The sequence below is a fragment of the Jatropha curcas genome, chromosome 8 (assembly GCF_041381405.1).
Source record: "Jatropha curcas cultivar XTBG-Jc1 chromosome 8, XTBG_Jcur_1.0, whole genome shotgun sequence".
Lineage (NCBI taxonomy): Eukaryota > Viridiplantae > Streptophyta > Magnoliopsida > Malpighiales > Euphorbiaceae > Jatropha > Jatropha curcas.
This window is the reverse complement of record NC_143158.1, coordinates 2,570,373-2,585,026: the sequence shown is the minus strand read 5'-3', so window position 1 is coordinate 2,585,026 and position 14,654 is coordinate 2,570,373. Positions and strand designations below refer to the sequence as shown.

The window sequence follows — 14,654 nt, the reverse complement described above, 5'->3', positions numbered from 1 at the left end:
ATAGCAAATTGTTCTTCTTTTTGCTTTCAATTAGAAGAGTAAGAATCTACATTATATTATTAATCATTTGTACTATAGCAATCAAGAAGCTAATTAAGAAGTATTTAAAGGAATATCCCATTGATTAATTTATTAGCGCCTTAACAACTTTTGTGAAAATTTACAAAAAGCCCATCTAGCTTTGGTAGTTAGTCCTTCACTTCACATAGGAAGATGTGTCCAGTTAAAAGTGCTGGAGCCAAAAAAAAAAAAAACATGAAAGAGAGATTCATAGCTTTGGTAGCAATCAACACTTCACCCATGAAATGTTACTATTCCCCTTCTTTGCTTTTTTTTTTTTTTTTATCAGCTTGGTGCTGTTTGTACCTACTCGTCGGGGATTGGAGTAGATAACCATGTGAACTTTTTAATCATGTCCAATTCTTGCCCAGGCTCATGTGATGTTATAATTACTCCCACTTTTTTTTTTCTTTTTAATTTTAGGAGTGCAAATCAGCCATGTCTTGTTTGCTATTCCAGATTCCAATTACAGTAAATAAGTCTTTAATCTTTTTCGCAACGCGTCAAATTCATAAAAAGAAAGTTATGCTTGAAAATATTTTTTCAATTTATAAAAATTGAACACTCAACTGTCATTTTCATTCGGAATTTGAAAATTTTGGATGCACAGGTAATGAATGGACTGAAATTTGACTCTAATCGTGTACAATCTAGTTTTCCTCTTACTTTTAATTGAGAAATAAAAAAGGTTATTTTTTAAATTTTTTATTAAAAAAAAAGGTAAAATAATTGCATGGCGTCCAGATATTGGTCCGGATTTTAACTGCCGCTAGACGCGGAGAGCACACTGGTAAAACGACCGGTCCAGTAACTTGATTGAACTGGATTCCATTTTATAAATAGCATTAGCTAATTTTTCTGCAATTCTATTTCTTACTCCAAATCCGAGAAATGACAACCTCCGTCAAGAACAACTTCTTGCCTCCGTCTCTCATCTCAAATCTCCAGCAAGTTCTCATCGCTAGAAATGACGTCGCCGATGCCGGTGTAGAACAGTCCTCAAACAATGATATCCATGATGATCCCAATCCAGTTGCTTTTAATGCATCTTCTTCTTCTCCAAGTAGTCTCCAGAGCAATGTCTATGGTGATTGTGAAAAGGAAATAGTTTTGGTCACTAATGGAGAAGGAATAGAGTCCTCTGGACTCACTTCTCTGGTCGAAGCTCTTGTTCGTGATGGCCGTTTTAATGTTCATGTCTGCGCTCCCCAATCGTAAATTCCTTCTTCCACTCTGTTTGGTTTCCGAGAAAATAATTTCACTTTATTAATTTGTATGCGGTCCTTGCAGTGATAGATCTGTTTCTGGCCACTCAGTAACGATTAGGGAGACGCTCGCTGCTCGTTCTATTGAAATTAGCGGCGTCACTGCTGCTTATGAAGTTTCTGGTAAATGCTGTTTGGTTCTTTTTATTATAGTGAACACTGCAAATTTCGCTATCTTAAAAATTATTCTTTGTTGCCAGGGACTCCTGCGGACTGTGTTTCTTTAGCCTTATCAGGGGCACTGTTCTCCTGGACTAAGCCTGCCCTGGTAGGTTTATTTATTATATTACTTCTTAGATTATATAAAAGAATGAATCTGAGCCTTAATTAATTGTTAAATAAATACAGGTGATCAGTGGAATAAACAGAGGATCAAGCTGTGGTCATAACATGTTAGTAGTCTTCTCTGTCTGTCACATCCTCACCAACCTTTCTCTATTTGATCCTTTGATTAAATATATGTAGATTAGATTTTTTTTTGTTCTTTTTTTGGCAAACTGAGACTCTCAGTGGTCCTTTAGAGAATGTGAATTACAGTGAAGTGTCTGTGCATGATAGGTTCTACTCAGGTGCTGTTGCTGCTGCAAGGGAAGCATTGATTTGTGGCGTACCATCTCTTTGCATATCATTGAACTGGTTATTTGACTTTCCTCCTCTTGAATTTTTTGTTTTCTTTTCTGAATTTGGATTATTTGCTGTTTTCATTATTCAAATTTGGACCTTTTCAGGAAGGATGGAGTAAGCTGCGAAAATGACTTGAAGGATGCAGCCAATGTTTGTTTGCCATTATTGTATGCTGCGATAAGGGATATAAAGAAGGGAAACTTCCCCAAAACTTGCTTGCTGAACGTAGAAATTCCCACTTGTCCCATTGCAAACAAGGTTTTAACTTTGTGGGCATTCGTTATAAAACAAAAGAAAAAAAAAAATCCCAAGCAGGCTTTATATATATACATATGTATAAATGATTAAATGGCAAACTTTGATTTTGACAGGGCTTTAAAGTAACAAGGCAGAGTGCATGGAGGTCCTCTTTGAGATGGCAAGCAGTGGCAGCAAACAGGCATCCTTCTGCTGGCAATTTCATGTCCAATCAACAAAGCCTGGGTATGAAGCTTGCACAACTCAGCCGAGATGCCTCTGCCGCAGTGAGAATAAATAATCACATTTGCAATTCTAGATAAATATAAGGAATTACTGTGACTCTTAACTGTTAACCAATTCTGATATTACAGGGTGCAGCTCGCCGCTTCAATTCACATAGGAAAAACGTAGAGATTGAATCTGTTGGAATTGCAGGAAAAGTTAATCCCCCAAAAACTTTGAAGAAATACTTCCGTTTAGAGGTACTCCTATAATCTAATCTCTATATTTGATTGAATTAATGCTTTTAATGCATAAATTAACTTTTTAATTATGTGCAGCTTTCAGAAAAGGAGCAGGAAGACATTGAAGAGGATCTAGATTTCAGAGCACTTGAGAATGGATTTGTGAGTTAGAACCCTATATTTCTTTACATAGTGATGAAATCTCCTGTTCTTACTAGTTTAATAAATTTGGCAGGTTGCGGTAACTCCTTGTTCCTTAACTACTGAACCGGAGATCCAAAACGTGTTGTCTAATTGGATGGCAACTGCCCTTGCCACCGATTAATAATGTTCTGTCGAATTGTATTCGGGGTGTGCGTTTTGTTAAGTTATAGGCTATGCTGCGAGGCCTTACATAGTCAATTTAGATTGACAGTGAATGGATCTATTATTATTATTATTATTATTATTATTATTATTTTGAATATGAATGGATGAATTTTGATTTTTAAATTTCTCTGTGTGACATAATTAACAGTAGACAAAGAAGATCCCAATCCTTTTCCATCCGGTGCGGTGACATTGAACTTGGATGATTTATGAAACCGCTTCGGCATACATTAACAGAGTACTTTAGTAACAGTTGTGATAATCTCCTGTGGGCTTTTGGAATAGAGACAAGTGAGGTAATTGTACGCACCGTCGGCCGACATTTTGATACGTGTAATCCATGCAGGTAAAAGGTCATCTATTGACCGATTGATCTAGCCCTTTGAAATTTCGTACGTTGACATCTGACGGTTCAGATTCATACATCTATCAAAAATATAAAATATAAATAATTTTTAAAAATTCATATTTTTTCTTGATTTGGTTTAAACAAATATAATCTCATAAATCCATACACATGTATGTAGACATCTATCTATATACAGACTTAAATTCGGAACTGCTAATTTAACTTTTATTTTTTCAAAAAGAATTGAGGCTATAAAAATTGTATTTAATTTAATTAAAAATTGAAATTTGACGTTAATATAAAAACGGAGTATGTTGTTAAGCTCAAATATGGGAACTGGAAATGTAACGGAATACTAAAGTGTTTGGTCAAGTTTATAAATAAAAACAAAAATAAAATGAAAATAAAATTTTTTGGTTACTTTACACAAGAAAGCAGCGATTGTGCACATCCAGTCATAATCTAGTGGTGAGTATATATATGACCCGAAAATAGATTCATATTCAAACGTCTTTTTTCATTAAAAAAAGAAAAAAAGAAAAGAAAGTAGCAATTGTGCATTTGTGATTGGCATTTATTGTGTGTAGAGATGACAAAATAGATAAGATTTACTTAAAATTAATGAACAGCTCACTTATGTAGTCAATAGTTTTTCTTTTCTCGATCGGTTTTAAGTGAAATACCATAATGAATTATACAATAAAAATAATTTTCTGTTAATTCAAATTATAAAAACTTTTTACCATCGGAGATGTTCAAACTCAATACGAACTCGTTGTATAAGTGAGAAATTAAATTAGGCTTGGTATACAAAATCAATAATTATTTTGTTTTAAAAAAATATTATTTTTTATTACCAATTATGTCAGTTTTTCCCTAATGACCAGATACAGAAACGCTCATTTCCTTTATTAAAAAAAAAAAAAAAAAAAAAAAAAAGGAAAACTAGTTTGATGGGTATGGATTGGCCAGACGTCATAGACAAACAAATCTTTCCTTCCCGTACTGAATTCTTAACGGTTTTGGAAGAACCGGTTCGATTCCATTTCCGAACCGAAAGTGTGGGTGAAGAGAGATCGGTCCATAATGAGATGCCCCCACAAGGTGACAGGTGGCCGGTGGTTATATTTTGTTCATTTTAGTATTAACGTAGGTAGGGCCTTGTTCTTGAAGAAAGAGGCAGGAAGGAGTGGCAGAATGGAAATTTCCAGAAAATAGAGGGATTAGGATTAGGTGGGGACAAATGGCAATTGCCAGAAAAGGAAAAAAGCGTCTAAGAGGAGTAAGACGTGGCGCCTCTTCTTCACTTCTTCAAATAAATACTCGCTCGCTCATCACACACCTTACCCAAAGGAAAAACCAAAAGAAATGTTGGCTCCCGATTTTGAATCTTGCGGTGACGGTTGTGGCGGTGGAGGTGGAGGTGGAGGTGGAGGCCTTTCTCCGTCGCTTTCAGCAACTTTCATGCCAAAACCTACTCAACCGGAGGAAGAAGAACCTTTGCAATCAATTTCTGTCAAAGAGGAGGAAATGCCAGTGGCTGGCAGTGGAGGAAGCGATGGTGGGCCCTCTTCTTCAGCTTCTTCATCCTTAATGACAACTGAAATTGAAAGGAAGGCGGAGACTATCAAAGTAGTTACTATTAAGGAAGAAGCAGGGGAAGAGTATGATGCAGGGGCTATTGGTGACGTTGATAATGGTGTTAATAACAATGGATCGTCGTCTTCTTCTTCTTCAGTTGATTTGCCTAAACCGATGGAGGGTTTACATGAGACAGGTCCCCCACCGTTTTTAAGAAAGACTTTCGAGATGGTGGAGGATCCTGAGACGGATTCTACTGTTTCTTGGAGCAAAAATCGAGATAGTTTTATTGTTTGGGATGCGCATGAGCTTTCCAAACATCTGCTTCCCAAATACTTCAAGCACTGTAATTTCTCTAGTTTCATTCGCCAACTCAACACCTATGTAAGTTTTCTCCTTTTGATTCTGTTTGTTTTGGTGTTTTTCTTTGTTTGATTATACCTCCTGTACATGTGTTTGATATTTGGAAATATCAATATTCTCCCGTAATTAAATAATTTTGCATTTTGGGATTTTTACTGTTTTATGAACAATTTTTACGTACTCTGATATTGGGATATGTGTCTCCCAGGTTCAGGAACATGTTTTATGGACACCCTAAAAAACGATTTGATATTTTTACGCTTTTGATTAAGAAAAAGATAGTCGATTGTGTTGTGTGTTTGGTTTCTTATGGTGGAAAAATGGTCTCAGGGCTTCAGAAAGGTTGATCCTGATAGATGGGAGTTCGCAAATGAAGGGTTTCAAGGAGGTAAGAAGCATTTGCTCAAGAACATCAGGAGAAGAAGTAGGTACAACAAGCAACAACAAGGAGCAGTAACAAGCGATGATTCAGCAAAACTCAGTTTAGAAGTCCAACTTGAGAAGTTGAAGAATGATCAAGATTTATTGAAGGTTGAAATCTTCAAACTCAGACAGCAACAGGAGAATTCGGAGAATCAACTTAGCACTGTTGAACAACGCGTTCGAGTTGCAGAGTGCAAGCAATTGCAGATGTTTGTTTTCCTTGCCAAAGCAGCCAAGAAGGGTAGTTTTATTCAGAATCTAATCCAAAAGAGAAAGCGACAAAGAGAACTGGATGCGGCTGAATTCGGCAAAAAGAGAAGACTGCTTGATAGCCAAGTCCGTGCAAGGTTGCTTGATGCTGTGGATGCCAACCAAAGTGTAATTTGTAGAAACCAAGCTCAGGAACAATTGGCTACAATGCAAACTGAACTTACTGAGATATTAAAAGAGGATACAGAGACCAATACAATGTCAAAACTGTTTGAAACTCCAATAAGTGATGAGTTTTGCAGTCCGGCTATCGCGACGTGTGGTACCAATACTCAGGAATCTGTTTATCATCTAATGTCAGAGATATTGCTAGATGATGATACGGTTCCTGAGGTTTTAGTTGATGAAGACTTAGATGTGAATGACTCTAAGTTTTACCTTGAATTGGAGGATTTGACAGGAAAGCCAAGAAGTTGGGATGGATATGTAACTGAGTTGGTACAGCAAGCGGGTTGTATTTAGTTCTTGATTGCACTGGTAAAATCTTTTATATGCTTCTCTCTATGCATTATTTGCAATTGACTGTTATAAGTATACATGCTTAATTAGCAGATATTGATACCAAATTCTATACTGGTTGCAGGATGTGAATTGTCAGGCAGGTGGCCCTTCCATTTGAGCTGCTCCTAGCCCGCATTGGAAATGCTAGTGTTTGACAATGGTCATACATGTTCATATTTCCTGAGTCGTTTTTTTCTTTTTCTTTTTCTTTTTATTCTGTCACCAATGATGAATCATCTAGACTGTAAATATTCCCACACGCAGTAAATACCATAGTTTTATCATCCTGCATCAAAAGTTTTAAACTTTGTAATATCAGTAGTCAGACTTTGGGTATCAAACTACATAATAGTATGGAATAGCACTTGAGGTTTAATTGGTTTTTTCTGATTTGCTATGCCCTTATGAGGTGATAAAGTTAACATATACAGTCTCTGATAAAATGATTAGCTAATAAAATAATTATTAGTTAATGTTAACCAGAAGGTTCAAACTTTAAACAGAACAATCTGCAAGTCATGACACGTGTTCAGAAAAGGAGAAAGCTACGATATTGTACAGTTGGTGGTGGGTCTTTGTAGCAAGTTCGAGATGATAATAGAAAATGTAATGGTTTTAAAGTATTTAGGTGAGATTTTGTTGCCTAAAGAAGCAAAGTTATGGATAATTATAACAACCTCCTTGACTAATGACAAAGACAAGCATTTTATATTTGTATAACAACCTTTCCATTAATGAATTGCAGAGCAGAGTAAAAGAATTAAAAGCATAATTAATACTAACACAAACCAAGAAAAAGAAAACTTATAGCCCTATTAGTATCAAATATAAGTCAAGAGAATAGGTTAAGCCTTACCACCCCTGGTAAGGAACTTACTATTGGACCTCACTGCCCCTACAGATTTTGATGAAGAAGAAGATGATATAGTTGACCTGTCAAACTCTTGTTTATCCTCAGTAAATGCTTTAGTAAGAACTTCCTGGAGTTCCATGAATCTTTGTTTCTTTTGGAGTCTTTCCTCTGAAGTTTCATTTCCTAAATAGGCTAACTGTGATAACTCTTCTGCATCCATGATCCTGTTCAGCACCTCTGAGCACCGAGGGAAAAACCTTTTCCCAAGCTCCACTGCTCAGATCAATGTCAAGTAACAGAGTCAGTTAACATACAATTCCTAAATTTTTAGGATTGACCTTATTTGGATATCTAGAATTAGAGTTTTTAGGATTGACCTTGTGTTTTAAGACAACACAAAGAAAAACTCTACATGTAGGTTATTTACATATGTAAAAGGAGTGTTACCAGTTCTAGAGAGTGCTTTCATCCTATTCAGATGCTCCTCTTGAATTCTAAAAGGTGCCTCATTCAAGTCTACAGTTGTCTGTGTACTAGCCAAATTCTTATTCTTGACGCCAGTTAATGGAAATTCATTAGTTCCATCCACTTGAGCAATATCCATTGCAACTTTTGCTTCCATGGGGAATAGAATTTTTGCCAGTCCAACTGGTAAGAAAATATCAATAATGTCAGTGTCCTTTATAAAAACAAATTTAATTTTAATTCTCCAAAAGGATTATAAATTAATATGCAAATCAAAAAGAAGTTAAGAAAGAATATGGATAGACAGAAGGATTCTGACGAAAACTCACCTCTATTTTCGAGGTATAATAATTTCATTCGCAGGTCATCGCCAGCCATAGCAAGAGAAAGAGAAGCCTCTCCAAGCAATGGATCTCTTCTTTCAGCTTGTTCTAATATCTCTATACATAATCTCTCCTTGGGAGAAGCTTTCCCTTCCTCAATAGATTTATAGTAATCTGAAGCTCTAGTAAGTCTCTTTGAGATTTGGAGTGCTTTTCTGCCATCGGAAGTAAGATCTGATGGTCGAGCTCCCTTAGTTAACAGAGAGACTATAATCTTAGGCTCTTTTCGCATTGCAGCAACATGAAGTACAGTGTATCCCCTTAAATTTCTACAGTTAACATCAGCAATACCAAGATCAAGAAGTTCAGTGGTCGTCTTCGCGTCGCAATATGCAACAGCATAATGGAGAGCATGAGCATCATCCAAATTGGTATGTGCCTCTTTCAGTAGCATTCTAACTAATTCCACATCATCTGAGTCCAAAGCTCGATGTATTCTCTTTATATGTTTATCAGGATAACTTGTGGTTTGAGGTGTGTCTGAAGCAATCTCTAAACGAGAATCTGTAATTTGCTTTACAATGTTTTGGGGTAATGCCTTGTCAAGAGTTACAATATCAACATATGATTTCACAACGATCTCAATACATCTTGTCAACAATTTCTCACACGCTTTACCACAAATATTTGCAACAGATAGAACCACCAAGATATCATCAATTGCAACCTTTTCAAGAATGTCTAGAAGGTGCCTCTGCAATTAAATAGAAAAGCTCAAAAATTCTGGAAAGAAATCAGCAAAATGTTAAAAGCAGGGGATTGGTCACTGTAATCTTACCCAAAATCTGCTATTCTCCATCAGAAAAATTGGCAGACAAAAGAGAAAAATTCACAAACAAACTTCTAACTCTTACCTGGTAGAGAGCCACCAATTCAGGAACCTGAAACGTAAAAGCAGCATATAGCACCTCAACCATAAAATCCACAGCTGGTCTACAAGCCACATGGGAGCAATCTTCATCCACGCAAACACAAACGCCTTTAGGCAACGGCCTCACTTTTCCATTATACAAATAGCTCAAAACTGTTACAATCGAATCAAACCCAATATCATAGTCTTTGGCCAACTCTTTCACTTCAAAATTTTGACCTTTCTCTTTGGCTGCAGAACCCGAAAACACTGCCTTAAAGAAAGGACTTCTCGCCGATAGAATGCACCGGTGGACCGGGACCTCCCGGTTAGAGGCGGAGATTGTGATTTTAGCGTCGGCGAAAAAGTCAAAATCTGAAGAGTCAAAGATGGATTCAAGGCTTTTAGAGAGCTGTTGAAGAGCAGAGATTTCTGGGTTTGGAGGGTTTGGAGTAGAGAGGGTTTCTATGCAACAGGTGCTGCTTCCATTGCTGATCTCGTTCGAATCAGAGAATCCAATCCTATTATCCATTAAAAGAACAAAAAGCAGAAAAGTGGAATTTTTGATTGAGGGTTTAAAAAAGGGTTCAGTGTTTGAGACAAAAAGAAGCCATTTTTGGAACGAGTACAGATTGCAGAGCGAAAAAAAAAAAAAAACAGAGACAAGAGACCTCTGAAATCAATCACTATCAAGAACGTTAAAACAGAGTATTATATGCAATTCCTGATAAAAGGCAATCAATTTAGGGAAGATGACGGCCATGGATGATAAAGTCGATATGCAAATATCTCAGTTCGCAACAACTTATAACACAAGCGACGAAGAGTGCGAACAAACAGGGAGACTAGACCAGACCAGAGAAGTACAAAAGAGACAGAGCTGTTTTTCATGGGCTTGTCATTATTGAGTAATTGATTCCTGAATTTCGACCGTAAAAGAGGATCAACCCATGTTCTCTTTCATTTCTTCTTCAGTTTCTCTAGAAATTGAGGTTTTTGCTGCAGTATCTTTGCTTACTGGTTTTTGATAAAAGCTGTTGTCATCTTTTTGTCTTCTGATCTGAAAGGTGATTCTTTATTGAAGCGTAATCCAATGGCTGGGCTTTGTGCTTATAGCATCAATTGGGAGGTCAAGCATTCATTTTTGAAGTGCTTCCTTTAGCTACATTTTCTTTATCAATATTTCACAGTTGAAATTTTTGTTTAACCCGTTTTCTGCTTTCGTCATGGACTCATGGCGTTTTTGCCATTTTCCTATTTATTTAGTGTTCTTGGTTCTCTCTCCTGTAAACGTCATCAAATTGCTAACTGATTGCCGTCTTTGGCTATATATATAGAGAGAGGAAAATACTTCCTCAAATTCAATTCATAATCTCAAAATTTTAGAGAGTAATATGAAAAATAAAATCTTATATTGAGAATAAAAAACATATTATTCCTATAATTTAATTTAGCTGAAGATTTTAACTTACAATTTTATAATTTACAGAAACATCAATAAATATATACACACAATCGTTATTGGACGGTATTACAAGTTGACGGTGGAATTGGATAATGACAGACATTAATTTAGTCAACTTTATAAACAAACGAATTATTCATATTTGTTGCTTTCAACTGGCTGGTAGATGGGAAGGAAGGTAACTGAAAATAACAATTAATAATTCAATTACAGTGTCTTGAATCATTCCATAAGGTCTGGCATCAGGCATGCTTGGTTTAAGGGTTTGTTATCAGAGTAGAAGAACTGCAGTATGGTAATAAATGATATAATAATGCTTAGAATCTACCTAAGAAGGAGCAACCTCATCCTCGGACTAAATTTTGATATCAAAACCAAATCCTGTTATAAAAACCACAGATGGATTTGATAAAAATTCAGATTCTCAGCCAAACAAGCACATCAATGAAATGGGTAATGAAAAACAATGAACTATCTCGTACCCTGTAATTGTTACTCAAGAAAACAAGCGAGCAAGATATCATTGCTATGACAGTACTTTTCAGTTTAATCTTTCTTATTACCTCGAGGAGCACAAACTTTTTCAAGCCCTTTTCCAACTGGTGAACATACTTTTTCAAGCCCTCTCCCAATAGAAGCTGCAAACCCACTTTCCCTTACTGGTGGTGAAGAGGGAACAGAATCACTGGATTCCTTCTTAGGGTGGTGGATAGTTTCGACAAGGGCTTCCATTTCTTCCTTGGCTCTTTGAAAAATAATTGGCCCTTTGATCTCATCAATGGGAGTGTTTTCATCAATATCATCATTTCTGCCATGAGTTTCTATGTTATGAACGTGAGTTGACTTATCAGGATGAATCATTGCTTCAATCTCTTCCTTAGCTCTTCCAATTAAATTGAGCGGTTTGAAAGCGTTTTCTGCCTCTACCTCAACAGATTGATCTCTGAAATAGCAATAACACAAAAAAATCAGACATTATAAATGAATTTGAATTTTAGAATCCATGTATGCATATGATAAAAGTTGATTTAATTATGTTGAATTCAACAAAATTGAATTCACAAGAGTGAAATGAACGATTTTTATTTATATTGAACATGAAAACATGAAATCTCAAATAGATTTTATATAATTTTATAGAATTCATTTATATCAGACAATGCTAATTGATTCCGTTGTATATGGAAACCTTTTTTCCTGAGTTTCAGACTCTTTCTTGGTGTGGATAGTTTGAATCAGAGCCTCAATCTCTTCCTTTGCTCGCTCAAACACATTAGGAGCTTTCACATTATCCAATGGGGTGTTTTCATCAATGTAGTTGTCAGTGCCATGAGTTTCCTTTTGATAATGATGCATTATTTTCTCCTGGATCTCCTCCTTGGCTCTTTCAAATATATTAGATGCTTTTACATTCTCATCTGAGCAAAACAAATGCCATTCATCAAACACAAAGAACAGGTTGACACTCTCTAGTTATCTCATTGGCATAATTACAAGCACAATATCGACAATAACAAGAAAAAATCCAATATACAATCAGGGTCTCAATCATATTACAAAATGTGGTTAAATAGTGAATTACAATACCCTTAACTCTCTCAAGCACTACAAATTCTTCATCAATTCTCTAATTCTATGGTTCTTCTTGAACAGTGAAATCATCCAATCATTTTTCAGAACAAAAACGAATAATTTGAAATCAATTTTGGGTACACATTGGAAACAAAAGGAAAAATAGAACCTGAAAGGTGCTTCGATCCGGCCATTGAAGATGGAAAAATCTTAGGCAGACAAAGGTCCCAAGATTTTTCCTCTGTGCTTTCGATTCGATTCGATGTACGAGCTGGCGGTTAAAGTTCGAAGAAAATATAGGAAAGAGAGACAGATAGGACACAACACGTTTTTCGGATTATGATTCGTTGTCTGCCAGATCGGACACTTACTTAAAAATGATTATTGGTTAGGTTAGGATTCTTTATACCCAGAAAATTATGAATATTGGTTAAACTTCCTTGAAGTGTGTAAGAAGAAAACAAAAAATACTAAACCAACCGTTATAAAATTATACCTAGTTGGGCTATGGTCCAGCAAACTTTTGACAGGCCCAAAACTTTAGAAGTCTACAAGCCTAGCCCAACTTCACGGTGTAATATATAATTTTGACCGATTTTTCCTGTGGCCCTTCAACAATAACTTTTAACTTCGACATTTCAAGAATAATTATATTCTTCAGAAATAATTTTTTTAGAGGGTTCATTTATGATTATGTATTTTCACATTCATTTTAACGATGAACATAATTATTACTGGAATCTGAAAGTACAGGATAAAAATAAGTATTTCACAAAATTCAGGGACATGAAAATAATTATAGAAACTACATATTCAAATTTATACATTAGCCCCAACTTTATCGCTCCAAATAAATATGTGGATCTTGTTTTTTAATGTCTTCAAGCAAAAAACTAGCATGAGATGTCATGCTATGCAGCCCTCGTGATACCAGACTTAGTAGGCCCACCTGACCTGAAACGTCTATTAATGGGCCTTAACTTGAGACCCAAGTGAGGAGTACACGTTGAAAGATAATAATAAAAATAAACATTTATAAATGCCTTGTATAATATATCCGTACATGGCAGAGAGTAGGGCTTGGGAATAACTTTTGGAAGAAAAATAATAATTGAAAAATAAAAAAGAAAATGCAAATTCAAAGTTGAACGCCCACCACCAGACACAGACTAAAAAAGTTCGACACATGCTTGTTGGAAATATTAGAATTTGACAAAGACCATAGCTTAACGTTAGATATTTCTACGCGGAAAATATATAAACTTGGAACGTTGTTGGAATTTTGGAATGAAGAATAACAATTTCTTATTTTCTTTTCTTAAATAAAAAAAAAATACACATAATAGATTATAAGACAACAGTAATAATTCTCTTATAACAATGTAGAATCTATAATTATAATATATAATATGCCAATGGCGGCTTTGGAAAATTTGACAGCCTAAATTTTTGAATGGTGGGTTTATATAAATTTTATTTTTCTGTGAATTTTTTATTTCCAAGTTGGTAGCAAATGATAATTTTGTTTTGTGCAATCTTAAGGATTGTACAGCTTGTAACCCACAATCCCTACATATATAATATAATATATCCAAGCAAAGTATCAACTTAAATTAACTATTAATTCATAAAATTTCTGCACAAAGTCAATCCCTCCAATTGGTTCATTAATTAATTGATTAATTAATATACAACTAACTAATCAGTTAGGGTAGATGGGCTTCATGGCGGCCAATATTACCCAAAAAAAAAAAAAAAGAATTATATTAAATTATTAGACAAAATCTCAACTTATTAGTAATGTATTTGCCAAATTACACTCTCTAAAACTTAAAAAATAGCAACTAGTAATTATTTTAAGAAACAACACGTAATTGTAAATATAATTATAATGTATTTTGTATTTTTTTTATACATATATTTTCATGCTCAGATTGAGATGGTTTTTAGGTTTAAGGTGTTGTAGGGCAAGGCAGTACTCTTTGGTCCTCCCAAATCCCATCCTTTCTTTATATATATATATATATATATATATATATATATATATTCAACAATAAAAGCTTAAAGCATCTCTGATACAATCATGAATTGTGCTTAATGTGTCTTAATAAATGGAATTTATAGATGATAATGTGTCTGAATATATATTTTTAGATATTAAATTTTAAAAATAACTCTCCAATAATAAAAAAAAAATCAGTTTTAGCGCAAAAAAAATTTAATTGTCAAGAAAAGAGAAGACATAAAAGACAATAAAAAAAATAAAAATAGCAAAAAATTGAGTCATGCTATCTAACAGACACTCCAATAATAGAAAGTGTGATGGATAGTATCTCTTTTTGTTTTGATACATTAGACTCATAAACTAAACAAATAATAATATTGTAAAATATTTTTATTTTAACTTTCAATTTTTCAATGTGTCAAATAAATTAAAGCAAGCCATGATTACATCATAAATGCTCTTATTTATGCTTTTATGCATTGGTGGTGGGTGGTTGGTGAGTAGTGACCTCTCTCAACAATCATATCTCAACATATTTAATGGTCTAACCAT

General features: G+C 34.8%; 4 protein-coding genes across 6 annotated transcripts; 2 read left to right on the top strand and 2 right to left on the bottom strand.

Moving 5' to 3' along the window:
- Positions 1-480: 480 nt before the first annotated feature.
- Positions 481-3,145, top strand: LOC105637905 (hypothetical protein). The gene is made up of 10 exons (XM_012221574.3): positions 481-1,274; positions 1,351-1,448; positions 1,526-1,593; positions 1,674-1,717; positions 1,884-1,961; positions 2,054-2,207; positions 2,321-2,473; positions 2,561-2,671; positions 2,750-2,815; positions 2,889-3,145. Exons 1-10 carry the CDS (start codon positions 952-954, stop codon positions 2,976-2,978), a joined length of 1,185 nt encoding a protein of 394 aa, XP_012076964.1. The 5' UTR covers positions 481-951; the 3' UTR covers positions 2,979-3,145.
- Positions 3,146-4,677: 1,532 nt separating this feature from the next.
- On the top strand, positions 4,678-6,885 carry LOC105637902 (heat stress transcription factor A-2). The gene is made up of 3 exons (XM_012221570.4): positions 4,678-5,336; positions 5,646-6,485; positions 6,592-6,885. The coding sequence occupies exons 1-2, from the start codon at positions 4,740-4,742 to the stop codon at positions 6,468-6,470; spliced, it is 1,422 nt and encodes a 473-aa protein (XP_012076960.1). The 5' UTR covers positions 4,678-4,739; the 3' UTR covers positions 6,471-6,485; positions 6,592-6,885.
- NPR1 (regulatory protein (NPR1)) lies at positions 6,147-10,417 on the bottom strand. 3 transcript variants are annotated; one of them, XM_012221572.4, is made up of 5 exons: positions 9,065-10,417; positions 8,157-8,904; positions 7,810-8,010; positions 7,366-7,635; positions 6,147-6,795 (listed from the first exon to the last, which is right to left on the bottom strand). In XM_012221572.4, the coding sequence occupies exons 1-5, from the start codon at positions 9,590-9,592 to the stop codon at positions 6,791-6,793; spliced, it is 1,752 nt and encodes a 583-aa protein (XP_012076962.1). In that variant the 5' UTR covers positions 9,593-10,417; the 3' UTR covers positions 6,147-6,790. The 3 variants fall into 3 exon arrangements, with proteins under 3 accessions (XP_012076962.1, XP_012076963.1, XP_012076961.1); XM_012221573.4 differs by having other exon boundaries at positions 7,387-7,635; positions 9,065-10,416; XM_012221571.4 differs by having other exon boundaries at positions 6,147-7,635; positions 9,065-10,415.
- Positions 10,418-10,885: 468 nt separating this feature from the next.
- On the bottom strand, positions 10,886-12,534 carry LOC105637901 (DEAD-box ATP-dependent RNA helicase). The gene is made up of 3 exons (XM_012221569.4): positions 12,267-12,534; positions 11,715-11,943; positions 10,886-11,468 (listed from the first exon to the last, which is right to left on the bottom strand). The coding sequence occupies exons 1-3, from the start codon at positions 12,289-12,291 to the stop codon at positions 11,072-11,074; spliced, it is 651 nt and encodes a 216-aa protein (XP_012076959.1). The 5' UTR covers positions 12,292-12,534; the 3' UTR covers positions 10,886-11,071.
- Positions 12,535-14,654: the final 2,120 nt, after the last annotated feature.

Coding starts and splice junctions, on each gene's coding strand:
- LOC105637905 (XM_012221574.3), top strand. CDS start 952: ATGACAACCTCCGTCAAGAACAACTTCTTGCCTCCGTCTCTCATCTCA. Junction 1,275..1,350: donor CATGTCTGCGCTCCCCAATC/GTAAATTCCTTC, acceptor CGGTCCTTGCAG/TGATAGATCTGTTTCTGGCC. Junction 2,474..2,560: donor GCCGAGATGCCTCTGCCGCA/GTGAGAATAAAT, acceptor CTGATATTACAG/GGTGCAGCTCGCCGCTTCAA.
- NPR1 (XM_012221571.4), bottom strand. CDS start 9,592: ATGGATAATAGGATTGGATTCTCTGATTCGAACGAGATCAGCAATGGA. Junction 8,905..9,064: donor AATTGGTGGCTCTCTACCAG/GTAAGAGTTAGA, acceptor ATTTAATTGCAG/AGGCACCTTCTAGACATTCT. Junction 7,636..7,809: donor GAAAGCACTCTCTAGAACTG/GTAACACTCCTT, acceptor TGATCTGAGCAG/TGGAGCTTGGGAAAAGGTTT.
- LOC105637901 (XM_012221569.4), bottom strand. CDS start 12,291: ATGGCCGGATCGAAGCACCTTTCAG. Junction 11,944..12,266: donor CGGATCGAAGCACCTTTCAG/GTTCTATTTTTC, acceptor TGTTTTGCTCAG/ATGAGAATGTAAAAGCATCT. Junction 11,469..11,714: donor TCTGAAACTCAGGAAAAAAG/GTTTCCATATAC, acceptor TTGCTATTTCAG/AGATCAATCTGTTGAGGTAG.
- LOC105637902 (XM_012221570.4), top strand. CDS start 4,740: ATGTTGGCTCCCGATTTTGAATCTTGCGGTGACGGTTGTGGCGGTGGA. Junction 5,337..5,645: donor TTCGCCAACTCAACACCTAT/GTAAGTTTTCTC, acceptor AAATGGTCTCAG/GGCTTCAGAAAGGTTGATCC.